Below are 27,790 nucleotides of genomic sequence, written 5' to 3'. Positions count from 1 at the left end.
TGAATATATAGGCTGTGGAAAAAAGTACACAGAGAGATAAGAGAGTAAAAGACTAGGGGTAGCTGAAGGCCAGAAAAAATAAAGCAAGTTGTCGTAAGATTGCGTAGTTTTAACATCAGAATGGCAGAGTTGAGTTGCAAGATACACTCTGCAAGGTTATTCCAGGTAGTGTTAGTTTAGGCAGGATTTAGACTGAGATAATCTTCAACAGTAAAGTGGGAAAACGTACTAAAACATACACAGAGTGATTAAGGAAATTATGTTGGTCATTTAGCATGTGTCATATGTGCTTTTTAAGAAAATAAAGTGTTTTATTAGCCTGAAGAAAAAAGGCTGCTTGAAGCATCACTAATGAAGAAATCAGTAATGCGTATTGCTGCCATTGGATGAGTAATTAATTCCCACTAATTCTTTGTGACACTATAATCTGTTATTACAAAATTGAAACAAATTTGAAGACTCTCGCTGAGTGGGAGTGCAGCATTAGAACACTGCATTGAATTTAGGACACTGGAGTATCTTGAAAGAAACAGAGCCAGCTTCCAGTGATTTGTCTGATTGATAACTTAGAATCATAGAATCATAGAATGGCTAGAGTTGGAAAGGACCTTAAAGATCATCTAGTTCCAACCCCCCTGCCATGGGCAGGGACACCTCTCACTAGAGCAGGTTGCTTAAAGCCCCATCCAGCCTGGCCTTGAACACTTCCAGGGATGGGGCATCCACAACTTCCCTGGGCAACCTGTTCCAGTGCCTCACCACCCTCACTGTAAAGAATTTCTTCCTTATATCTAATCTAAATCTCTTCTCTTCCAATTTAAAACCATTGCCCCTTGTCCTGTCACCACTCTTCATGACAAAGAGTCCCTCTTCAGCTCTTCTGTAGGCTCCCTTCAGGTATTGATAGGCTGTTATAAGGTCTCCCCGGAGCCTTCTCTTCTCCAGGCTGAACAACCCCAGCTCTCTCAGTCTGTCTTCATAGGAGAGGTGCTCCATCCCTCTGATCATCCTCGTGGCCCTCCGCTGGACCCGTTCCAACAGGTCCATGTCCTTTCTGTGTTGAGGACTCCAAAGCTGGACACAGTACTCCAGGAGGGGTCTCACGAGCGCAGAGTAGAGGGGCAGAATCACCTCGCGAGACCTGCTGGCCACACTTCTCCTGATGCAGCCCAGGACACGGTTGGCTCTCTGGGCTGCCAGTGCACACTGCCTGCTCATGTTGAGCTTCTCATCCATAAGCACTCCCAAGTCCTTCTCCTCGGGGCTGCTCTCCAGCCATTCTCCACCCAACTTGTATTTGTGCCTGGGGTTGCCACGTCCCAGGTGCAGGACCCTGCACTTGGCTTGGTTGAACTTCATGCAATTTGCACGAGCCCACCTCTCCAGCCTGTCTAGGTCCCTCTGGATGGCATCCCTTCCCTCCAGCGTGTCAACTGCGCCACCGAGCTTGGTGTCATCAGCAAACTTGCTGAGGGTGCACTCTATCCCACTGTCCATGTCACTTTACTTATGAAAGTTCAGGAAAAGCTTTTACTGTTTCATGATATCTTAATTCTGCTGGCTGAAGGTTTTGAGCTAACGACTGTTACTAATTAGCTAAAGGTTGCTGTTGAGTGACTTTCTATTCTCCTGGTTCTGTCCTCTCTGGGGTAGAAGTTCACTCAGCTGCCTATTTGACTATTGCACTTAACAGTGAAACAGAATAACCTGTAGGAATTCTTGTTTTATTAAAGTTTTTATAGCTGCTTTGCTGGTAGTCATGTCGAATTGTGTGAGATGACACAAGAGTTTTAAAATGTTTCTATAAGACCAGATATTAGTTTAATTTTTGTATTTATATAGATCATTTTTTCGCCAGCTTCTCTGAACAGGATATCTGATCAGCTTGAGAGAAACCTCAGAGTTCCAGTTTTCAGTAACTTTGTTCTCGAGTTGTGAAAGAAATGCCTTGGTTAACAGTACAGTAACTTCCTTGAAAAGAAGTAATATAATGCTGACCTGCTGTTTTTGTAAGAGGTTTTCTGGTGGTGATAGTCAAATATTTTCCATTTTAGGAAAATAAGATTTCCAGCTGTCGCTTGAAGTAGCAAACAGCAAATTTGTTATTTTAAGAGCAGTATTAACCTGTCCTACCTGTTATGTTTGGAAACTTTTTTTTTTTTAAATAAGTAATGGCATTTTAAAGCAACATACTTAATCATAAAAGTGGCAAAATGATATGGCAACAAATATCACCACTGTTTTCATGGAAAAAGAAGACGAAAAATTTCTTCTCCTGACGATCTTAAAACATAAACTGGACAAACAGTGCCTATGCAAATGCACTCAAGTGCTAGAAAATATATTTTTTTGTTGTGAATTGTTACTCTGTTTAAACTTGCAGAGTCTCCTACTTCTGATCTCAATTTCATAAACATAGAGAGTTGAATTTACTAACATTTTGGATTAAAAATAGAGATGGTAGAAGTGCAGGAGAGAAGCATTTGAAACAGTTTATTTTATAGGTCTGCTATATTTTCTTTGCTGCAAAGTCGGTACCTTCTCTGCTGATTAAGCCGTAAAGCTTGCAAATTCAACTTGTCAGAACTGTTAGCGATTACTGAGCCTCTTGTGGCAGACACATTTTGTACATTTTTACACAGTTATTAGTGAGAACATTGTCTATATGGGACTTCCAACTGAGTTTATGATAACATCTTTTTTTTTACGAAGAGATCAGTGGAAAAGACTATATAGTTAGGCAATAGTTATATTTGGTTTTAAACCCTTCATGAGGCTATTTTAAGCTTTTCAAAAAGGTAGTAATTAACTCCTTGAATTGTAGACCAAGTATAGAAAACTTCAATACTAAGCATTCAAAGACGACCTTCATACAAATTAAAGAATCTAACAAAATGAAGTTAAGTGTGTAGTGTGGTCATTAACTAGTTAGGTGTTTGTATACAGCGGAATTATTAACTTGGGAAATATAAATAGCTGCAGAAATATCATCGCCTTTAAATGGTCAGTGGTTATTGGATCTTTGGAATTCATAATTCATTATGCTTTTCCTTCCCCAACTAAAAGGTGCAGTGTATGTCTAACAATAAATTGCACATTAGTTGAAATAAATCGTATATGGTTGCAATAAAAGAGTGGCCGCTGGGCTATTTGGTGCTGCAGTAGTGTTCCAGCTGATGTGAAGAGCGCTGAATATTTTATCAGGGTGGCCCCGCTGGTGGCCAGGGGGATGATTCCTTCTGGTGGCTGCCTGCGCCTTGGAGGAGGCTGGCAGCACCCGTTGGGGCCCACTGGTGTCTGTGTCTACACACTGGGAGGTTATGAAACTGGAGGCAAGTATGTTTTAATGGGCACACATGTAACATGGTGCTCAGGCCTCCAAGCCAAATTGCCATCCCACTTAGGAGCTCAAACACAGGCAAATAGCTGTTAGTAACAGGTGGTTTGAAATGCTCTAGAAGTTGGGTAAATCAAAGACATTAGGAGGGCAGGAAAGAGAGTTGATCAAAATAGTCAAGAGCATGTATCTGTTCTTTCTATTACTTGACTGCATCCTCTGTTGCATTGTTAAGCCCTGCACATATCCTTGGTGGCAGAAAGGCCAGTAAGTACAGTGAGATACAAGTAGTAGAAAGTGTACAGATTTTACATGCCGAAAGTCCTGATGATAAATGTCTCGGTGAGCTTAAAATGTATGCATCCTTTGTGATCTTATTTACGTTTGGTTTTGGTTTTTATTAGCTCCATTTATGTTTCCTTAAACCTGAGAAAAAGTTACTGAAGTATGATGACGGTAATCAACGACGTGTGGTCTGTGGCTTGTGTACATAGTAAAAGATAACAGCTTTTGATAAATAGAGTCCCTGTGGAGATTCTCATGGGACTGAACCAAAAAGACTGACTGTCTCCTCCTTGATGTTACATCTAGGCAGGTATTTCTCCCCAGGACATTGAGGCAATTGTTACAGACCTGAGGTAAATGGGAGAGAGCGAGATGTTTGTCACAGGCTTCAGTCTGGTACGCTGATAAGATCTGCAATTTTAAATTGAAAAACTGAAATCATACCAATGTCTTCAATGGTAGAAAGAAATATAGCAGAACAGACTCAAACCTGATGTCCGCGATACTGAAATTACACCGATAGTTGAGGGAAGTACTGTAAAGTATGAGCTGAGGCAATGTCTGTGTTCTTGAGGCCGCCTGCATTATCAGTCACACCTGAAAGGAGGCTGTATAGAGAGGTGGGGGTCGGTCTCTTCTCCCAAGTCACAGGAGATGGGGCAAGAGGAAATGGCCTCAAGTTGTGCCAGGGGAGGTTCAGATTGGATATTAGGAAAAATTTTTACACTGAAAGGGTTATTAAGCATTGGAATGGGCTGTCCAGGGAAGTGGTTGAGGAACCATCCCTGGAGATATTTAGAAGATGGGTTGACATAGAGCTTAGTGACATGGTTTAGTGACGGTTGTCATCAGAGTTAGGTTGATGGTTGGACTCGGTGATCTTAAAGGTCCCTTCCAACCTAGACAATTCTATGATTCTATAATATTCTAGGCTAATTACAGTGCAACACCTGCCTCTCTCGTACTTGAAGCAACCAGTAATTTCTTCGTTATCTCTAGGCTACTGTTGTGGTGAGATTCTGTTTGTTTTGCGGCTGAATCTGCTGAATGATATAAGTACAGAGTACAGTTGCATGGATCAGTAGGGAATCTCTGTAAAAATGTTGGAAGTACATATCATACCTGTTGAAGTACCTGGATTGGCTTCCACACTTCACATTCCAAAGAGTAGCGCTGGTCTGAAGGACTTGCATCTGAATTAGCTAAAATGTAGCTTTCTGCTTAAAGTGCTGAAAGGAGCAACCCCACTTCCTTTCTTATCCGGATGTAGAAATTTTGTGGCAACGGGGTGAGTTGATTGCTTATGTGTATTTTTTTAAGACTAGCCCACTAAAAAATGAGGGTTTTTTTCCATTTGGAACAAGCTGATCCAGTTTGTCCCTGCAACCACACAGTGATGGGTTAAGTACAAGGACAGAAGGGTGAGAGCACCAGGAAGGGATGATGGGAGAAAGAGTAGACCATCCTCTCTTGGCAGTATGGAGTCACGGTGCAGTTTGTATTACGCTAACTAGCCTTTGAGTCGACAGCCACACAGGTGTCTCTGCCAAGACGCTGCTGCTGGTATCATTCTCTTGGAAGTTAGTTACTGCTGGCGTAAAAACCATCACTTCTGGTTTTTACAAACTGGTACTTGTGCTGGCAATGGTAGTAATTACTTCAAATTTTGTCAGTTATATGCAGCATTGTTTTAAGTTGATTTTTTTTTTTTAATGTGAAAAATATTTACTTAAATTCCTTGTCATTACATGCTGATTTGTATTTTTAAACTTATTAAAAAATTACCATATTTCTGAGTTACAGGATATGTGTACATTTTTCTTTATTTTCAGATAGGATTTCAAAAAATTGTAGTCTCGTTTAAAGAAAGGAGTAAAATTTATTTCAAACACCAGTTTTAAGCAAGCTTGAAATTTAGTTCAAAATTCAGTCTAGAGAGTAACAAACTAAACTGGAAGAAAAAACTTCTCATGGCAGTTTGTTCATGTTTTGTTTAAGAATGGAATTATTTAGGACTGTATTAGTAACTGGATAATTTTGGACAAATTCTTACTTGAATAATGTAAATGTTGTCATTGTTAATGGCAGCTGCTCATTCAAAATTAGTGAAGCAGTGTTTACTCCCCTAGATTCAGACAGTTTATCTTTCAACTTATTAAATCTGATCAATGTTTGAAGGTGTTTTTAACAGTTTTAAGCCCTTAAAATGATACTGAAAATTTTGGAGACAATGCTTTGGGTTGGGGGGTATGGAGGTTACAGATGTGCTGTACTTACGCTTATCTGGTATGAGTGCACAACAAACTGTGGTACCAGAAAGTGTTTTATTTGTCAGTTTTTATTTTTTCAGAAATGTTCTGGGCTCCATTATGTTTATTGAAATGGAAGCAGTGGCTATGTGCTGCGTAATGAAGTGTTTGCTTTTGATTTTTTTTTTAATGCATCTTTAATACTGAGTCCTGATGTCCTGAAACAATTTTCTGAGTGATGCTATGAAATGACAATACTTCTGTCTTGACGGTAAAATTTGCTTCCTAAATTATCAAGACACCTATTGAACCATGATCAGCAAAACTTGCCAACTATTAGGGCTTATTAATTAAATTTTTAAGTTGTATTATATGTAGTTAAGAACCACTTCCTAGGTCTTCGCTATGAAGAGATGCTTCTTACAAGTCTGCTGTATGTAATAGGAACCCTTTTGAAAGAGTCTGTTTATGAAGCCACTGTCAGACCTTTTTACAATTCTATAAAGTGATGAAATTTTGGTATGTGGTGGGCATAGTAGGCTGTGACGGTTCTTCAAAGTGTTTATAGGCTTTGCTGCTGGGTCATACTTTTTCCATCTTGCTTTTTTTTTTTTTTTCCCCCCTAACTTACAAATTGTACATTTTCGATCTTATATTACATGTCTGTTTTGAGAAAGTGGAGAGTACTCAGATTACAAAGAATTTGGGATTTTTGGATACGCAGCTGAACCCCTAGTGCAGGTGTCTGACCTGCTAATTCTGCAGTCCAGTAACAATTGTTTCTCACAGCTCGGTTTTTGCTCTCTGACAGGACTGATGTTCTGGCATATTGTCACAAAGTTCATATATGTTAATGATGCACAGCCCTGTGAGTGCATCAGCTAATTGAACTCCTCTAGCTACTTTTGGTTTGGTTTTTTTTTGAAGTGTTCTTGTATTATGGTGAACATGAATGTTTTATAAGAACAGCTGTACTGGTTCAGACAAAGGCTTTGTCAAATCTGGTACTTGTCTGCAACAGCATCTGTAAGTAAGTTGTTAGGAAGGAAAAAGAACAGGGAGAGTGTATGTGATAACCTCACACATTTTCAGGCCTCACACTATTTTCAGTCTAGGGGATTTCCTGAGCCTGATGTGATTTGTCTAGTTGGAAACTCTCAGCTCTCTCTTGTTCAATTTCCTTTGAAGCCCATCTAATTTTTTTTTTTTTTTTTTGAGTCCTCAGTATCTTTTGACAAGGAGTTCCTACCTGTTGTGTCAAGTTTTGTACATAGCTCTTACTAACGCATTGGTACTTTTCTATTAAAAAAAAAAAAACAAACCACATTGAACAGTCAATGTCATCCAGGGAGAGGCACATAAGTCTTTGATATTACAGGACTGGGGTTGCATGTGATGTACAATATGTGTGTAAAACATTAATTCAGTGACACAAAGATGACTTGTTTGTTCTGTGATTTGCTCTTTTGAGTATTGCTGGGTTTGAGTTTATAGTTTAATGAAATATCAACCATGCTACTTAGATCCTGGGATTAATAGTCAGCTCACAACTCGTTGTTCTATATTTTAATACCATGAGGTTATTATTCCTTCTCCGTCTCATTTCAAGTTCATCTGTGCTGAATTTTGTTTGCCTTTTTATTGCCCAGCCCCGTTTCATAAGGTCCATCTGTATTTTTTCAGTTATTTTGTATTCACTTATCCCTGATAGCTTGCTGTTGTGTGGTAGCTTCTTCACTGTGTCGCCCATCCCATTTTCTAGCTCACATAAGCAATGCGGGTCCCAGTGCAGAATGCTACAGAACTGGGCTGTTGATGCCCCTGGTGTCATCTTGGTTATATCTCTGTTCTTTTTCTTTGCTAACCTAAGTAAATGAGGCTTATATGGTAGCTCTTGAATCCTTTGAGTAATTCCATTAAGCTTTTATATAGGATTAGCAGCTTCAGATTTTCATTTGGATAAGTGTTATGAAAATAAGCTTGCAGATTTACAAGAAAAAAAAAAAATCCTGCAGTGACGCCCACAGACTGGTTTCTGTCCCCTCTGCCGGTTCTCTGACTTAACTGAGTTACACTAGAACCATAGCGTAAGCCCAGCCTCATTAGACATCAGTCAACTCTAAAACGTCTATCCGTTACAAATGAGATCGTATCATTCTTGCACTTCCCGATAATACTTCTTAAAAAAGGAAATTCTGTGCATATCTTAAAAGTTAGTTCACAGAGCTGCTTTTATTCTTCTGACCACTTTTAGTGTTCCTTGCTTTGATTCCAGTCAGGTGTTTTCATCTGTGTTCCCCATGGCATGGCAATGCTTCTGAAGCTCTGTGGCAGAAATTGTCTGAACTGGGATGGAGGGAGAGGCTTGTTTATAGCATAGGTATTATAAATTTTTTTTATTTATGATAGTGTTTCAATGCCTTGGTCATGAATCAAGTCCCTGCTTTGCTGTTTATTAGCCAAATTTCTTAGATTATCGAGGAATGTGATTAAAAAATAACAACTTCTTTTATTCCTGAATTCACGTCTTTTAAATGCCATGTGAATTTTATTAAGGACACAGATTCTATTGTTCACTAGATTTTAAATAGGCTTTGTTTCTGGGCTTTGACAGTGCCCTTCCCAGTGTGTGGCCATTTGGTTTGTATGTTAAAGATTTGTTTAGATTTTTCACTGAAAGAAACAAAAGAAATGATGGTAAAATTGCTGATGCAATTTTGGACTTCTGTTACCATCATATGATGTGACTGTGCTTTTCATTATCAGTCTTCTAGGGGGGCCTGAAATTTACTGAAGTGAATATGTGATTTTATTATGTTGTTTGTTGACCAAACTTGATAAAATTTTTACTTTTATTTATACTATTTAGGATTTGCATATTTTTTGCTACATGTAGTTGTCATGGAGAGGAAGGATTGTCTGCTTTTACAACCATTCTGGATAAAAATGCTACTTCTAAAAAACTTAGTCCTGGTTAAAAAATGTGGTGACTTATATCCACATTATATAAATAATAATAATTTTAAAAGGTAAGAATTCTATTATCTTTTTTTTTTCCTCCGTGCATTGAAAAATTGTCATACATTGTCAAAGACCGTAGCAGGGGGAAAAGAAAAACCTGAAAATGGCAGCTGTTAATTGTAAACTATGTAATATACTGGCATATTTCACAGAATAATAGAGGAAATTTATATAAAACAGCAGTTACGACTTAACTATTGTGTGAGAATGTGTTTGGTCTAATTGTTAACATCCAGCACTAGGCAGAGTGAAGCACTGGAAACACCGATGTAATCCCTTTTGGGAGTAGAAGGAAGGAAAAAGGTAGAATCTGTATCTTTTATCTAAGAGATCTCTGTAGTAGACATATCAAAATGTGTAAAGAGTAACTTTGAGGCTTGAGAGACTTTATTTGCAGATTGTACAAATAAATAAGATATAAATTTTTCAACTTCTTTCAGGCTGTAGATCCTGTAATGTATTTATTTTCCACTGAGAGTGTAGACCCCAGTGTCTACAGTGATTTAAGCCTGCAGACAATTTGCTTCCTTTTTAAGTTACCTTTTTATGATCTTCAAGAAATAGTCTGTGGGCCTTTAGTTTACCTGAAAGGACAATAATAAGGGGTATGGTTTTTGCTCTCCGATTCCAATATTTCTGTTACTTTAAGAGTTGATAGTAGGCATATCTTTAAAAAAGCTTGAAAGCTTGTTAAAACATTAGGTTTACTTATTTTTTTAATTGAAAAAAAAAGTTTGTTCAGAACTTTGCTGTGCAGATATATAATTTTCAGACACCTCTTGGTGCTGATAAAATACAGATAAGGTTACCGTTGATTGATTCAGTGGGTTTTGTGGTTTGGCTTTGGTCACTGTTTTCCAAGAGCAGAAACAATTGCAGAAAAAAGGCCTTACTTGTAAGCTCCTTGAGATAACTTCTTTTTTTATATGAAAGAATTGTGGAGGAAAAAAAGTTGTTGGAGACATGGAAATGTTTTGCCTGGCATGAGCTTCTAGCCAATCTGCTCTTTGTGTTGATTGTCTGGTAAGAACAGTTACTTGTACTAGTACTTTCTTGGTGGGTTTGTATCAAGCTTCGTTGAAGAGTGATTTCTTTACACCTTTCTTTTACTGCACTCTGGTAATATTAGTGTAATTTTACACTATCATGCTGCATTCCTGTAGGCACAAGCGTCACAAGAAGGTGTTTGTGTGGCTCTCGTTATTGTAGTACCAAGACATTTTTTTTTTTAAATTCTTTTTTTTATTATTTTATGCATTTGCTATGAGAATACCCGTATTCCATTTCACTTATGGGGAAGACTAGGCATATTTAGTCTTCAAAACCAAGGTTATGACCATGCAAGAGCAACTCTTGTAGTGATTTCACAGAATCACAGAGGTTGGAAGGGACCTTTTAAGATCATCTAGTCCAACCAATGAAAAAAAAAACAAAAAAAAAAACCAAAAAAACCCAACCAAACAAAAAAAAAAACCACACAACACAAAAAAACAAAAACAAAACCACCACACACGCAACCCACACACACACCACGACACCACCCAACACTAATCCATATTCCCAAGCACTATGTCAACTCCTCTCTTGAATACCTCCAGGGATGGTGCCTCAACCACCTCCCTGGGCAGCCCATTCCAATGCCTGACAACCCTTTCAGTAAAGAAATATTTCCTAATATCTAACCTGAACTTCCCCTGGCGTAACTTGAGGCCATTGCCTCTTGTCCTATCATCTGTAACTTGGGAGAAGAGACCGACCCCCGCCTCTCTACAGCCTCCTTTCAGGTACTTGTAGAGAGCAATAAGGTCTCCCCTCAGCCTCCTCTTCCCCAGGCTGAACAGCCCCAGTTCCCTCAGCCTCTCTTCGTAAGACTTGTGCTCCAGACCCCTCACCAGCTTCGTTGCCCTTCTAAGTGAACGAACCTTAAGTGTTCCATTCATCCATCCTTCTTCCTGATTCTTGCTGTAGGTTGTTTAAGTTTTCTATTTTCCATAACTAGATTTCAGGAGAGTAAAACTCGCTTATTGGTGTCTTCTCTCTATTTTAGGTCAAAAGAATGTTTAGTGAATATCACACTGAGTAGAATTTTGAAAAAGAGTGTCTGTTCTAAGATAGTCTTAAGTTGTAAAATCTGAGTGTTTACACAGTATTGTATTCTCATTCCTTTACAAGACACTTCATAAATTGGCTCTTGTGCCTATAGTTGTTAAGCTGTTGACAGCTTATGTAACAGTGACCTTGTTAAGGTCATTGATTATTACAAAAACTGGGAGTTACTTAAAAGGAAAAATTTGACTAAGAAGTGGACTAAGTAGAAATTCTTTTGAAGGAATTTCATCTCATATTTTTGACTTCAGGAATCGTAAGTAATCAGTAGTTTTCTCCAACTATTGATAGAGATTTGTACATTTTTATTTGGTAATTCTCATTGTAAGACTTGTCCCTTCATCATATTTTATAGCTGGAAATGGAGAATTCTTTCCAACTTGGTCATTAAAATAATTAGCCTTGCGTTAATTACTAGGGCTGTATTGTAGTCTCCCTGTTCAGATTAGCCATGGTCATTGTGAGGCTGGAGAAGGTTATTTTTAACAAGACAGTGTGAAAAAGGTTAAAAAGAGGTGATAATTTATTTGTCAGAAAATGTTATCTCTAAAATCACGCTTCACATCTATTAGCAGAAATGTTCACTCTTTGAGTGACGTGTATCAACTTTGATATGGAAAGCCTCTCTCTAGTATGGGATGGTAAAATACTCTGTTTGCTTGAAATCTTTAATTCTAAAACATAATAGAAATATGTTTAAGACTTTCTGTAAAACAAAGTACTTGAGACATTTGTAAAATGAGAACTTCCAAATATTATTCCAGAGTTTTGTTCAGATTTCCAGTTTTTATATCATGTATCTATTTTGAAACTTCAAATAATGTTAAAATAGGTACTTGAATATGATATTCAAAAAAGCTTGACTATAATATTTGAGCATCATAGAAATTTTGTTGTTGTCTCATTTCTTAATTCCTGTGATAACCTATCTCTCGCTGTCACTCCCCTCTCCTCCCCATCCAAAATAAGCAAGACACACTTTAACTGGTCAGCCAAAGTAAATCAGATTTTGTCAGCCTAGATCTCAAGAACCGAATTTCTCGAATGCCACATGAAAATAAGTGTTAAGATAGAAAAGAGAGGCCACATTATCACCTCATTCAGGGAAAAGCTGTACTATAAACTGAGTCCTTAGTAGGTGCTAAGGATCTAAACCATGTGTCTAAGTAAGTTTTGATTGAAGTGACTCAGTATCCAGAAGCCCTTTGCTTTGGTATGTTATAGAATCATAGGATGGTTTGGGTTGGAAGGAACCTTTAAAGATCGTGTAGACCAATGCTACCTATTGTGGACAGGGATGTCTTTCAGTAATCAAGTTGCTCAAAGCCCTGTCCAGCCTGACCTTGAACACTTCAAGTAGGTCATCCACAACTTCTCTGGACAAGCTGTTCCAGTGTCTCACCACTCATCTGGATCTATGGGTAGATGGGAGACCTGCTGAATTAAAATTAATTTCTTCTTTGGTCACTTTCTCACTTTCTGCTTGGACGTTGAGCCGTTGACTGTAACTCTTTGGACACCGCCATCTGGGCAATTTTTTTGTCTTCCTGATTTTCTTCTCCATCTGGTTTTTCATAATTTCCTCTTTCCAATGGAACTTTCTGTGGACTCTGTCAAAAAGTTGTTGATTTCCTTAACATTCAGGCAGTTCTGCTCCATGTCTCAAAAAAGATAAATCAAAAGTGTCAGTTTTCCTGGATCTTTGAAACAGAAGGTTTGAGGGGCTGACTGGGATTGTGGCATTGACTTAGGGAGAGCCTTCATCACATGCTGTGATGGTGGAGTACCAGCAGGAGAAGGATGAAATAAGATTTTTGAGTGGAATGTTGTTCTTCAACAATTAAGAGAAAATGAACTCATGAAGAGTTTGGACTTGTGGCTCTTGGTTTGGAGTATCTTGCTCACAATATTAGACTTTTCTCATACTTTCTGTTCTCTAATTATGTGGTGAAGCAGTGACCTCCAGGCCCTTTGCAGGATGTTTCCACCTGTTATTATGAGATTCTGACTAATACAAACATGTTATTGACAAAGATTGAATACTCTTGCATTACCTACTTTCTCAAAATCAGAGAAGTAAGGTGGCTTTAACGTAGCGTAGGGTTTTGTCAGCTCTGTAGGAAGTGATTATAACGGGTTTCTTTTTGATGGTGTCACAATTGGCTCAGTAAAGATCTGGAATATGTCGTTGTACCTGCGTGGTGATTTAAAGAAAGCTTCTAAAAACTACAGTCTTTTGTTGTGTGGACATAGGAGTCCACTGTAACATCATATTTCAATTTTGGTCACAAAACACGTGCTGCCCATGTGAAATGCTGCCCACAGTGTGAAGTTTAGATGGTTGTATTAGGTGATGTCTGTTTTGAGTGTGTTGGTCTTCTTAACAGTGGGGTTGAAACAAAACAGTAGATTTTGCTTAGATCCTTTAGTCTTTGTTTCCTTTCAGGTATTTCCTGTTAGGATTTGAGCTTTGTTTTCTCTTTTCTTGCTGAGAAGCTGGAGAGGAGAAAGAAGGCCTACACAAATGTCAGATTGGCATGTGGTTGATTGGCAGACCAGTCCAAAAAAACCGTTTTTGGCTTTTTCTGAGTTAGAGGGCAGAATGTCTACATGTGTGGTGCTTGCACCTTCTGCCCCTTACTTACCGAGATTGATTTGGGATCGTGGGTGGTGTAAGTCTTAGGATGGTTTGTCTATTTTAGGATATGCTTTAGAGTGTGAACTCTCAGGTAAGACTGGTATATGCTTTCTGTAAAGAGGGTTAAATGTTAATTCTGGCACTGATAAATTATGTTCTGCTTAATTTTTTAAGTTTTCATGAGGACAGATTTTGAATGATAAAATGCTTTGCTGTCCTGAGGCAAGGCAAATATTGGAATTAAAAAACCTCCAAAAACCCTAAGCCTGAAGATAGCAACTATTTAGTGGTAGGATTTATAAAACTCCTGGTCAGACAAATTTCATAAATTCAGCATTTTATAAACAAGATGCTTTTTTCTGGTTCAGAAACGGAAATCACTGTAAAATAGTATGATTATATTGTCTTCTAATGACACAAAATATACAGTCAGTCTTTATGCAAACTAATACAGATTGTTGGGTTTTTTTTATCAAAGTGGAGTTTTTTTCAGCTGACAGTGGAAGTAATAAAATCTCGACTTTCCCATAAAGCTAGGTCAAACGTATATTTCAATCAATGGATTAGTTGTGAAGTCTTTGATAAAAGGATTTCTCTTCCTGCATTAAAAAGTACTTTTCCTAAAAGTCACCTTTAAACTTGGAATAATTCCTGTTAACTCTTCAAAATGACACTGAATAGGTGTACTATATATATGGATTAAGCAGTATATGAATGACTGCTTTCTACATTGGGTGTTTTTTTTCACTGTTTAATATTACTCATGTATGGATACACATTATCACAACTTATCATTTTTTCCTCTTTATAGGTCCTGCTGGGGACTTGCATCTGGCCTCAATGTGAAATTAAGGTAGAAAAACACATCTACATATGTGTTTGCTATTAGGATTTAGTTTATTCACTGGTCATGCCTGAAGAGTGATGTTCGTCTCTAGACGGCTAACTGCCAGGAAATATAAATGATTGTCCTAGAAGTCAAGCCTCTCTCCTTTTTACTGGAGTGAAAATCACCTCCAGATATCGACGGAATATCAACTACAGAAAATGCTTCACGTTATAAGGATGCCAACCACCTAGATTCATGCGCCCTATCTGTACAGTTGTTGTGGATGGTTTGCCATCTGAAAGCTCCTCAAGCTCTTATCCAGGCCCTGTATCTGTTTCTGAAATGTCTCTGCTACATGCTTTGGGTCCAGTGCAGACCTGGCTGGGACAAGAGCTAGAGAAGTGTGGCATTGATGCCATGATTTATACTCGGTATGTCCTCAGTCTTCTGCTGCATGATAGCTATGACTACGACCTGCAGGAACAGGTATTTACATATTTTAGATGTTGTCCAGTGAAAGTGAGTTTTTGTATCAGTTATGTTTTGTGTATTTTACATGGGTATGGCTCAGATGGGGAGGCGGTTGTCTTTCAGTGTGTGGGTGGAAGGGGGGTAAAACCACACGGGAATCAAATTTGATGGGTGAAGTGAGATTAATGTAGTTAGTGTGCTGTATGAGCAATTACATTAAGCAGAATTTTCACATCTAATTCTGGTATCAATCGTAGCAACACTGGAATGTTCTGTATCATAAATGCAGACATTCAGTACTTGTTATTACAAGGTTAATTTAATATTGGAACATTAGTAAACTAATGTAATTATTGTTAACTGTGTGTCCAATTGCCCTGCTTCATAGTAGTTTTTAGACTCCCCATCACTTCTCCTCATGGATTTCATCTTGCATTTATTTTCAGTAAAGAATAAAAAAACCCACCATACTTTCTTTTTAGCATTCAAATATTTAAAATGTATTATTGCACATACATTATTCATCCTTCTAAAAGAATGTTAATGATGAATCCTGATAAAAGGCATGCAAAAGAGTTGTGGAACAGTGAGTCGCTGTACATGGCTGTTACTCAAAAAAGGCAGGGGAAGAAAAGTGAAGCTGCGTATCAGAGAGGCACAATTATATTACTTTTTCCCTCTGCCTTTATTGCTATGGATTTTATATGTCCTTAGAACATACTTTTCAGTCCTGATTTCACCTCTTTTTTTCTTTTCCTTTTTTATTTTTTTCTTTTTAATTTCTCTGCATCACCAACCTATATCAAAATACTTTTCGTAGTGGAGTTGTCTGGATATAGGACTCAGGGAAGTTCTGGTGTTTTCAACAAGGGATGAGGATGCTGTTGATCATAGACTTCATCTTATAAAGTGGCTGTGATTACAGTGGGGAGGAAGGAAAGCAAATACCTCTTATTTGGTGGCTTAATTATTAGTTCTTTTTTGTTGCTGCTGTTTTGGTTATACTTCATACATTGCTATCTAACTGCTCCAGAATTTTCATTGTTTTCTAGTTTACTCTTTCAAAAATCTAGCCAAGAGCAGGGCAGGGCTTTTTGGAATAGATGTAAATGTAGCTGAAGCAGAAAAAAAATTATTGTCAGATGCTGCCAGTTTCTGAACTCTTAGCAACCATTACTGTGCATAAAAGCCTTCGTGCTTCCATTGTGTGAAACAGAAAACTTTTGAACAAAAATTATTTTTGCACATAAATTTTATCTGGCAGCAGTGGAAGTCACTAGGAACAACCTCACGGTTAATGATAATAATTCAAAAAACCCACACTAAGCAATTTTTAGAATGTACCTTAATGGTGAATTTATTTAGGTCTTGGTCAGATGTGAATAACTGTATTTTAGAAGGGGACAGAATAAAGTTCCAAAACCTGTTTTGAAAGGTGGGTATGGAGTGAGAACAGAAAAAAAGAAACTAAGTGAAACCACAGCAGAATTTGAGGAGCTTTATAGATAGCCCTGTCACCTTGGGGGAAAAAAGACTTCTTTCTTTTCAGTCCTTTTTAGAGCATAGTCAAAACTGTGAAGTCAGTACTGTGATAATTTCAAATGACTTAAGTGCCAAAATTAGTTTTCTTTTTATCAGGATCTGCAAGAAGCAGGGTAACTGTATTATGAAAACCTCATTCGGTTTATTTCTCATTTCGATACCTTAACTGGGCACTTTGTGTGTTGATAGCAGAGTTTTAAGGAATGTGCCTGTTCTTTTTCCAAGTTGATTATCTGAACCTAATGAGCCAAAGAGGGAAGAATACCACATGCAGACAGGGTAGCCAAAGCCTGTGTTGCTGAGCAGGTGCTGTAGTACAAACGTACAGGGTGTCTTCTGAACGACAGCGAGATTTGAAGAAGCTGGAAGTTTCTTTTCCACCTCCTCCAATTTGATCCTGCTTATAACATACATATGTTGCATTTGTTCCCTCTACTTCAAATAAACGTTTTCTACATTTTGAGACCTAATACCAAGTCAGTTTTGGGATGATATTCTGTAATAATGACTGGGTGCATATGTTGTGAAACATACTGTTATCTAATTCCTTTCTCAAATAGCTTAATCTTTAAAGACTGCAAGTACAAATTTCTTACATGGAGCATTAAGGAAATCTTAAAATAATCTGCTTGTACTTTTATTTATTATTTTACTTATTGCCTACTTGTTGTATGACCTCACATTTTAAAATTAAATTTTGTTTAGTTAAATCATTCAGAAACAGGAAAATCTGTACTCTAAAGCATATGCTTGCATGTAAGTAGTGTCAACTCAATTTTGGTGATGGGTACAACATTAAGACAACGGGGAAAAACAAATACTAGTGTTGTTTATAAATAGAAATCAGGGAAGAGTGCAGCAATTAAACATCTAAATGAGAAACAATTTAGGAGTAAAAGACTTACAGTTGCTGAGTTCATATAATTCAGATTAATTCCCATGGAAGAGTTGATTCTTGGCACCTCAGGAATTTTTCCTCCCATACGATTCCTTTGATTCTTGAGAAAGATGACAGAATTTCCAGGGAAAGAACTGTTCTCATAGTGGGTTTATTGCAATGATTTCTCCCTAGCTTAGAGGACAACTACAAAGAGGATGAAGGCTCCCTTCACAAGGAGCCACATGAAGAAGAGAAGGAACAATGGGTACAAGTTGCTCTGGGTGAAGTTTTATCTGAATATGAGAGAGAAATTTTTTTATTATTATTTTTCTTTTATTGTTGGAACAATTGTTCACTGGAACAACCTCCTCAGGAACATGATAAGAGTCCCCATTGCTGGAGCTTTTCAAGATGGAGTAGGACAGGGTGATAGATAATCTTATCTAGACTCCCTTTCCCTCAAATGAGTGGACCAGATGATCTTTCGAGGTCCTTTCCAACCTGGACTGTTCTATGATTCTACGATTCTTTGCTTCTAGAATTCTGTTTCTGTGGGGAGTGATTAGGCATCACTTCTTCCCCAAAACATAGTTGTTTTGAACAGGTTAAAAGGAATGTGTGGTCTCTGAACACCCAGAATGGGATTACACATATGAACAATCCATTGCTATGTGGTTTTTTGGGGGTGGTGAGGAGGACAAATTTAGGAAGTCTTAATCTTATGGATACTTTATAAATCATCTTCATTAGAAATGTTGTATACTGAAGTTAAGATGGTCATTAAGACCTTTCCACCTCAGAATGTTGATGACATCATTAGCACTGTTTTAGTTGCTTCAGGGAGCCTCCTTCCATGCTTTCTTTATAGTGTCATCAACTGTAGCAGGGAAGTGGAACTCTGAAGTCCTTGACTGAGGTTCTGTCACGTAAGTACAGAAAGATTTAAAATAAAAAATGAATGAAAAATCATCCCCAACCTTACAAGGAATATCCAGCTATTTAAGATATCAGTGTTATTGTGTTATCAGTCCCTTCTGTTTACATATAAAATAAGTATTTGAAAAGAGTATGGGAGTCTTGATTGACTAGATCTTCAAGGTTATTTTTGAGAATAGGCAGGATGTTCCCTTCTGGTTTGTTGCTAATATATAGTATTATTTTATTGATATATTTTTATTCTGACTCATTGGTTTGAGCTGAAATATCTATTAAAATAGTGGGAAAATTGATTAGCAGGTATGTTTTGCCCCAGCTGCATTTCAAATTACTAGAGAACTTTCAAGAAAGGAATCTTGTTTATGGTAAATTGCACTGTCGTACCAAAATCTTCCAGAGCTGCTGTGGTTATATAGATGTTATACATACCTATTGAGAATTACTGTAACACCTCCTAAATATGCACACTTTAAATGTTTTTTATAAAATACTCAAATGAACTTATCATTGGCATTTATAACAAAATTCTTATTCAAGCCGTACTTCCCACTTTTGAAAGTAAGTCTAAAAGTATAAGTTCTTAAGTGCTCCTTCGTTCTTAGTGTGTGCACTTTTTATTTTATTTTCCTCTCCTCCCCCCCCCCCCCTTTTTTTTTCATCAGCAATGATATTGCTGGTGGGAGGGTTTAAGAGAGCAGAAGGGAGGAGGCTCTTGGGGATTTTTCTCCAGCGTTGACTGATAGAGGAGAGAATACAAAGACAATATGAATTGGATTTGCAGGTTTTCCTTGATTACTGTGACACAGCAGCATGTTCATAGGAATAGTTTGGGCTAGTTAAGTTTAGGTCTGTCCTATCAGGAGACAAGTAAGGACTTTAATGGTGATTTGCTGCCTTATATTTTTCTAGAAACAAAGGTGTTTCTTGCTTACAAACTTTCTAGAGAACATGATTCTCAAATTGATTTACATATAGATTAGATGTCTACATGGTCAAAATTACTAAAGGAATCTGTTGAACCATGGTATATAACATACTATATTCATTACTTGGGTCCATTAGGGGGTTTTTTGTTTGTTTTGTTTTTTAAGATTTGAGGCCTGTCAGTGGTCTCTGTTCAAAACGTTTGGAAACCGCTGGTATTTTGTTCTGAGGTAGGTGACTTTTTAGATGCTTTTTGTGTGTTAAAGAAAACCTCGTAAAATTGGTATGGATTTAAAGACCGTGTAATGGTAACTAAAGTGCAGACTGTTTCTGTTAAGTATATATGCTTTCATAATTTCCATTTTATTACTGATTTTTCTTATTTTGGAAGAAAGGGTAATTTAAGGAGAAAACCTCATGAAATTACTGACAAATCTTTAACTTTTGGAAACCCACAGAATTGCTGTTGGGGGAGATCTGAACATTGTGAGACAGCCTTTTGACTTCAGACTGGATTGATTTTTTTTTTTTTTTTTTTTTTTTTTAAAATCAGAATGCCTTGCTGCTGGTTTCCTAATGTTACACCAACTGGGTGCTTTTAAGGTTTCTGGTTGTTACTTAAATGTTAATTAGAAGTGTATTTGTAGATACACGTGTTCTCAAACCAGTTTGTGATACAGTAAATACTGCATAAAGATAGTATAATTTGTGTGAAGTGGAAGGCGTTGCCTTAAAATATATTTTGTGTGAAGCATTATTTCATTGGTCTTTTTTGTACAGTATTAAAATCAGTGTTCTGTGTTGTGTCTTTTATATAGTATTTGTAAGCATAGCTGTTTCTGAATATAACAAGTTTGGGAGCTTGTTTGGGTTTTTTTGTTGTTGTTTTTGCCTGCAGACTGTCCTTCTCTTTGAAGGGATGGAGCCTTTATAAAAAAAAATAAAAACCAACCCAAACCCAACAGCTAGACACTCTGCGAGATAAAGGCTTTGTTTGTAAGCCTTTGGTCATGCAGCATGAAGGTCTAAATGCATTTGTTATGCATACTTTCCATGTCAAGTGTCTTCTGTTGCTTTTGATCTATTTCTCTTAACTCGTTTTTGGAAGTTGACATTATTTTTCTGTCCCTCAAAAGTAAAAATCCTTAAAAAGTTTTAAAAAGAAATATAATACTTTCCTAACTCTGAGAATTAAGTAGCTGTTGTACTGCAAACTCTGTTCTTCTGTGACCAGCATGAGATTTTTCCTTTTCATTTTTTCAAGAGGGAGGGTTTCATTCTGGAAGATTGTTTGTAGACTGATTTGAAATATTTCCATTCAGGTAATCTTTTACATGGTGCGATAGAAAAAGTCTTCAGAACAATAGCTACACTTCTGCTGACTCTCTGATCATAGTTTTTATTGTTGCTTTTTCATTGTTAGCACGTACATATCTAAATGCCAAAATGTAGTTTTCTTTTTTATATTAGAAGAGAACAGCAAAGCAGTGGAAAAGAGACCTCAGCCCACATAAGATAAATTTTAGGTCTTTACTCTGTGGTTTTATCATTGTAAATGCTTTTGGCCTATCATGCCGAACTAGGACGGGGATATCGTTTCCAACTCTTGTGCATTTGGCTAGTGTGTGCGGGTGACACGGGACACCTTTTGCTGTCAGCGCTTGTGATGCACCTGCTGGGTTGCAAGATCCAGTGGAACGTGGGGCATTTGTTCTGCCTGCCATCCCGTGTGAACCCAGTAGAGGGACCTGATGTCTGAATTTATAGTCTAGTAATGGATATTTAGTTTTTCACATGTATATGTTAGGGAGAAGAGGATGTGTTCTGTTTTGAAGTGACAAACTTGTCCATAACCTAAAGATAGGAGGAGAAATGAGGATTTGGTCCTCTGTACTACACTAAACCTGTATTAAATGTTAATGTGGCTGGTATGCCTATTTAACAAAAGTTTAATTGCAACTGCTCTTCTATCATCCCTAAGAATTAACTGTGGGTCACTCAAACCCAATTTTTTTTTAATGCATTAAAATATGCAGAGTATAGTTCCATTATAACAGGATAATGTGTGCTATGAGACTGCTGCACAGGTGTCGTTAAGTTTCAAAGTTCACCAGCAACAGGTAGAAGTGACTTTCTTGAATGCAAAAACATTTTCAGTTTATATTTGTGTTACTGCTCTATTAGGCTGTGCAATATTCCTGCAGGAACAATTTTAAAAATTTTCTGACCTCAGTTTGTTAATCATTACCCAAACTAAGTATGTAAAATTCAAGTTGTGAAAACTTGTGTATGAAGAAGAGAATAGTCAGGTAGGCAAGGGAACTGTGGGACTAAGACTTTTGCCTGTACTTTTTTAATATGATTAACTTGAAGTTGTTGGAGTATTCAAATGTGTACATGTTTGCAGGGTTGTGAATAAAACCCCTCTTTTTCCCATACATAAACATGTAAACTGAAGAAATAGCAGATTTATCATATTTAAGAAACAGTACTATATCCTCAAAGTTAACATGCCCATAAAGCTTATTTATTAATAGAAAATAGTTTAACTTCTTTTAAAGCTCAGACAACTAAGTTAAAAAGCTCATAGAGGGAAACATAGCTCTGCTCCCTTCCTCCCATCCTTTCAGGAGTGACCAGCTGAGGATTGTGTACGTCACATTGTCATATTTAAACTTTGGAAAAGAAATCTTTTGTATGCGATATTAACTTGGTGACCAAAATTGCAGCAATGTGGACTCCTCTTCAGTTAAGCAGTGGAAGGCAACTGAAATGGCTTTACCGTAAAGACACGTGCCTCAGAAAATTCCTAGATCTCTGATCTCCTGCCTGTGCAGCAGGGGTAGGGCCTCCTATTTTAGGGCTCAGAGCAGACTTGTGATTCCCCCCAGCGCAATGGGCTTTGTGCTGTGAAAGCACCTGTAGTTGGGCTTGTGAGGAACAGCTGCACCTAGAGTTGCTTTGCAGGTGCTGAAGTTGTTTCAGTTGGATTCCTCAAGTGCCGCCGTTAAAAGAGCTTCCAGCCAAAGGTCATGTCACAGTTCTGACCAATGCAACTCAGGTTCCTACTGCTGCAGTGTCTCTGTGGGATTTACTCTTTTTTTTTTAATTTTATTTTATTTTATTTTATTTCATTTTATTTATTTATTTTTATTTTTTTTTAATTTTTAGTTGGCGTTTGACTTGTTCATTATAACTGCTCTGTTCTGTAGTTCTGTCTTGGTGACTGTTAGATGTGGGGTAGATTTGGAGTATCATGGACTATGCATTTGTATTGTTTATTCCCTTCTAGGGGACAGGAATTGCGGTGGCAGGGATTGGAGCTCAGCAGTAAGCTCTTGGGGTCATTGCAATTGTGCAAATTGTACAGGTTTCAGGGTAGTCAGCTTCAGCTAATATGTTAGCGCAAAAGAACAACATTTGTTCTCGTGGACTGTGGTTCTCTGAGAAATTTTTCTTTCAAACTGTCTTCGTTTGTACCAGTGCGAGTGATCATTTTGAAATGCTGATTCCTTTGCAAACCTGACTGTACCAATATGTGAAACGTCTGTTTCAGGACATCAAACTTAACATAGGCTCCATGGTGCCTCTCTTATGTACTATGCTATTGAAGTAGGCACATCTGTGTAATATAGCTAAAATGTTATCATTAGCTTCTGCTCTGAGTAATCAAAACCATCTTTTAGTTATGGTATATCTCTCACAGTCATGCAAAAAGAATAACAGAATTACTTTTTTATTGTTAAGTTCTGACTACTAATGTATTCTCTCAAAGGCTTACATAATGCAAAGCAGAGATAAAAGCTGAAGTGCCAGGCTGGTTAGAACTCTCAAGAGTCAGGATTTATTTACAGCCATCTCTGTGCTGATATAATTGTACTATTTTGGATTCTGGGGCCAGCTGAGATACCTTTTTAGTGTGCTTTGTACAGTAGACCATGGCGTGACGGTGAACTTGCCACTTCTCCAAGCATAGGTGTGCACTGCCTGTATTCTCTGAAATCAGATGATTACAGTTGTCTGTGATGCTTGCCACACAACTTTATACCTAAAGTCCAGGAGAGCAACCATAAATGCTGTGAAATAACTTCTCCAGTCATAACATGACCTTTTCAGATATCTGGACTCCGTAGTGGCAGTTTCTGTTGAATTCTTGGCTTTGTTTTCTGCCATGTAGGCAAGATATGCAAGTAAAATGATGTCTTTATAGCTGTAGCTATAGCCTTGCTAAATTTTCTTCTTTTCTGCTTTTACTTTAATGGGAAAACTCTCCAGGCAGCCTGTTCAACAAACATAGGATTTCAACAGATGCAGCATTTGCATGTTCTCTCACTCTTGGGAGTGGGTGTGATCATTTCTTCTGCTTGGTTTCAGCCTAGAGTAACTTCTAATTAGTGAACAACACATAGACTGCCCTTTCAAGTTGGTAGGATTATAAGCAAGAGTTTATAATTGACAGAAATTTGGTTTACAGCATTTTATACTCAGATTGATTGGTTTCGATAGGTAAAGTTCTTCCCTGCCTGCAAACAGTGGAATCATCAGTCCTGAATGCCTTTGAGGACCTTGAAGTCATAGGAGCGCGTGATGTGTTCTGATGTATTATCAGCTGTTCTGTTACAGTCCAACTCCATAGGATTGTAGTGGTCCAGTTACAGCAACTGGGAAAGAGAGGACTGCAGTGGCTAGATGGTTCTTTGGCTTTTCACAAAAAGTCTAAGTTGAGTTCTTTCCCTGCTAGTACCTGGATTTGGAGTAATTATCTAACATTAAAGAATATTTTCCAGTTCCCTCCATTCCGTGGTAGGGTGGCTTTTGACATGTAGAAAACTTGTGCCGCTCTCTGAAAGAGTGCTTCCCTGCTGGTTGTCTGCTGAACCTCTTGTGGTGTGTCTTTTGGAGAATATAAGCTAGGCTTGTGCCACTGTTCTCACGTTTTCTTCTGAATTGTCTTGTATATGTATCATCTCATTATCTCTGTCTCAGTCTGAGGCAGCCTGTGAGGAATGTCAGAGCTGATCCTGGCCCATTAGACCTTTCTCATTAATTATAAGGATGCAATGTCTATCAAAATTTTTGCAAAAGCTAGTATGAAAAGGTATATATCCCTGTGGCTCTAAGCAATCCATGAGGGTTCTTCCTGAATCTCAGTTTAGGGAAAGTATTTTTTCAGGGAAGATGACTGAAGGTATTTATACAGTCTGCTTTTTGAATGGCTGTGTAATTTGTGGCCGTTTTCCCCAACTTCTCCCTTATGAGATCCCGCTAGAGTTAGTGAGCATCTCTTCCATTTTGCATATAACTTATGGCTATTTTCTTCCATTTCCTGTCTATCCAATATCTCAAGAGTTGATTTTTGGAGTTCTTTGAATAAGTTTTTGGAAAAGATTTTTTTGCAGTGCACGATGGTTTGTACCTGTTTATGCAAACATTGGATTTAATTAAACATAAATACTGTAAAAACTGTTGCTGCCAGAAGAGACCTGGACTGCTGGACTACCTGGGTTTTCATTATATCAGATTATGTAGTCTTTTTTTTTTTTTTTCATTTATTCACTACAAACCTTGATAGCAGTCGCTGACTTAAGATACACTGATGATAGACTTTAGCAGGGAAATTTTGTGGACTGCGTGTTGATATTCAGGAATTATTTTAGGTGCATTTGGGGAGAGAGAGAGAATGTGCGTGCCCTTGGAGAATGCTGCTGGCTTGAGCTGAGACTGTTCTGTCTCATAGGCAGGACAAAGATCTGCAAATTCTGTAGTTCTGTTGAAGCATTTCGGGGTGTCTTGTACAATCCATGACCTTGGTATAGCAGTTGTTTTAAGTGATCTGTCTTTTCTTGTTTTTGAGGTTCTTTCTAAGGAATGATGGCACATGTATTCACCGTTCACTCTGTCCTTATGAGCATTCATTCTGTTTTTCTCTTTGGCCAATCCAGTAATTTGATCATCTACTTTAATAGCATTTGAGCATCTTGAAAGAAGTTTTGGAAGAAAGGTTTCTCCTACAGCTTGCAGACTAGCGCCCCAGTTCGGAACAAGCAGATAGAACAATCTTTATGTGCTGTACTGGGCAGGAACTGGTCAGCCATTCAGTAGACATACAACTCCAAACTATTCCTGGCAAAAATACCAATCAGCTGTTCTACTGAGTCTTTGGCAAACATTTGCCCCTTTAAAAAAAAACACTGTAGGTAATTTTCTTGTCCTTCCTTGGAGATATCTATTAACTGAGAATTATAAGAAGGAAAAATTGTTCACACATATTACTCAATCTTGGAGGACTCTGCTTACATACCTTAACAATTTGGGGAATCCTTTTTCAAATTAGATGATCTTATCTGGATGTTTGGGCTACTTGTTTTGATGGCATTCTTTGAGTTGGAATGCCTCTTAAAAAGTTGGAATCCTCTTAAAGGAAGAGACTCTGTGTGATTATTTTGTATTTGACATTGAATGCTTCTTATTTTTGTATGAACTTGTTACTAGAACCTGCTTGTTGAAGCAGCACCTTTGGCTAACCAGCTATAACTGTTATGAGAGCAAGAAATGCCAGGCTGATAATATGCTTGAATAGCAACTGGTTTGTGCTGAAACAAAAATGCTCAGAAAAGAGTTCTTCAAAATTCTCTGATTCAGATATTTTTTTAACTCAGTATTCTCTTCTCTAAGGGAATGAAAATTCTTGCCCTAAAGTGTCTCAGATGTAATTTGAAATAGAAATGTCAGCCACATCAATAATTATGGTTGTTCAATACATTGTCTGAAAACTTGATATAGATTATATTTGTTCATCTTCGTGTGTATCTAATTCAATCTGTAGCGTATTTACACAGGGAGAATCTTATGGAATCATAAGATTCCATAACTTTCCCTGAATTTGCTTTAAGAAAAAAAAATTTTATTTTTAAAAACATGTTTTTCTGCTGATTTGATTTCCTCATTTGGGGAGTTTGTTGATCAAGTTATTAAATCTGATCCCTTTCCTGTGTGTTCTGCTGATAAGACAAAATTTAAGTCTGTTTACTTACTTGAATAGAAACTGGGACCTTGAGTCATATAATGTTTCTGCATCAGTGAACTAGATTCCAGCTTTTATGAAGTATGGGTAGTTCCTGCAAGATTCTTGAAGTATGTTTTTTACACTGATTTTCCGTTTCTGTAGACTGAGCTTCAAAACAATTTTCTTTCAGTCTTATCACAAGGCGTCACGTTTGTTCTCTTACTGAGAATAGATTTTTCTTCATTATCTTTCTAACAAATGAAAGTTAGAAGAATCACTATCAAACTTGCTTTTCGTTTGCTTCTCCAGTTTCTTGGTAATGTGGAGGGAAGCAGTGGAATTTCTGGTTTTGCGTAGTAGAGCAGGAAAAAACAATTTAGAAATCTCTTCCTAAAATTTGCACCTCTATATTAATTCAGGATTGAATTAAGCACTCCAAATACAATCCAATACTGCATTTCTTGAGGCAGCATTAGCATAAAGAATATAGATACTTTAGCAACACTTCTTTGGTACATTTATGGTTCTTAAGTTATTCTTGTCATGAAACTTTGTACTTTCAGTGTCTGTAAAATTAAAAATCTCTAATATGAAATTATCTAGTTATGTAGTAGGTCAGTACAGGAGAACTCTGAATAATACGTGTTTAAATAGCAGTTCAGATATTCAAACTTGAATTTTTCCAATATCCAGATGGCCTTGGCTTGCTGTTGATGTTTATTTAATATTAGGTGGTTATCCCTTAAAAATCTAATTAATGGTACTCTGGTTTAAATATTCGAATTTTGTAAGCCAGATTTCAGTTTTTCTTCTGTGTGTATGCAGACTGTTTAAGTCTCTAAGTTTGGGGTGGCATTGCTTTTATGAAACGTTCAGTGACCACTGAACAGAATTGTGAAAATTCTAAGATATGGTAGAGTTCTTGCATTAAAACGAGCATTATCGTATGATCTCTAGTTTTGTTAGGAAGCAAAGGTAAATGAAGGCATCTAGTAGCTGAAAAGAAGTCCTTAGTGATTCTTTCCATGTGCAGCAACTAGCTTAGTTGCCTTCGTGGATACAAAATGTTTGGTTGAAGTGCTTTCTTTCCTGTTTGTCATGGACTTAATATTTTCCAGTCTAAGGGATAAACCTACTAGCAGGCTCCTGACCACTGGAGGCAGGGCGGGGGTAGTGGAATTAATTTAAACCATTTGAAACTACTGGATTGTCTTTTTTTAAAAAAATTAATTTAGTCATTGTAAAAGCAGAATTCCACTTGGTTTGTGTGTCATACTTCAACTTCGGCAAACTCACTCTCCAGGAAATACATTTTCTTGTTTCTTAGCTGTTCTACTGTAATTCTTTTTTTCTTCTTTTTTTTTTTTTTTTGGTAACTGATTCAGAGTGGCTCTAATAGATTATAAAACAAGAATTGCATGAGGACTTTTTTTTCTTCACTGATCTGTAGTGTTTTATGGGTGTGGTGTTTCATTTGTGTGCAGAAAGTGCAAGGTCCTCAATAAATGTAGGATATATCAAATACACGGATAGTACTGATAAATATTGTAGTTTACATGAGGATTT

General features: G+C 37.4%; 1 protein-coding gene across 1 annotated transcript in view; it reads left to right on the top strand.

Moving 5' to 3' along the window:
• The window catches only part of KIAA0232 (KIAA0232 ortholog), a 71,703-nt gene that overhangs the window by 4,984 nt on the left and 38,929 nt on the right, over window positions 1-27,790 (top strand). The window contains exon 2 of the mRNA XM_074148270.1: window positions 14,448-14,951. Within this exon, the coding sequence (XP_074004371.1) occupies window positions 14,721-14,951 (231 nt within the window). The 5' untranslated portion in view covers window positions 14,448-14,720. The remainder of the gene's footprint in view (window positions 1-14,447; window positions 14,952-27,790) is intronic.

This window comes from Numenius arquata, chromosome 5, assembly GCF_964106895.1.
Source record: "Numenius arquata chromosome 5, bNumArq3.hap1.1, whole genome shotgun sequence".
In the NCBI taxonomy this organism is placed as follows: Eukaryota; Metazoa; Chordata; class Aves; order Charadriiformes; family Scolopacidae; genus Numenius; species Numenius arquata.
The sequence above is the reverse complement of the archived record's forward strand: the minus strand, read 5'-3'. Positions and strand labels throughout refer to the sequence as shown.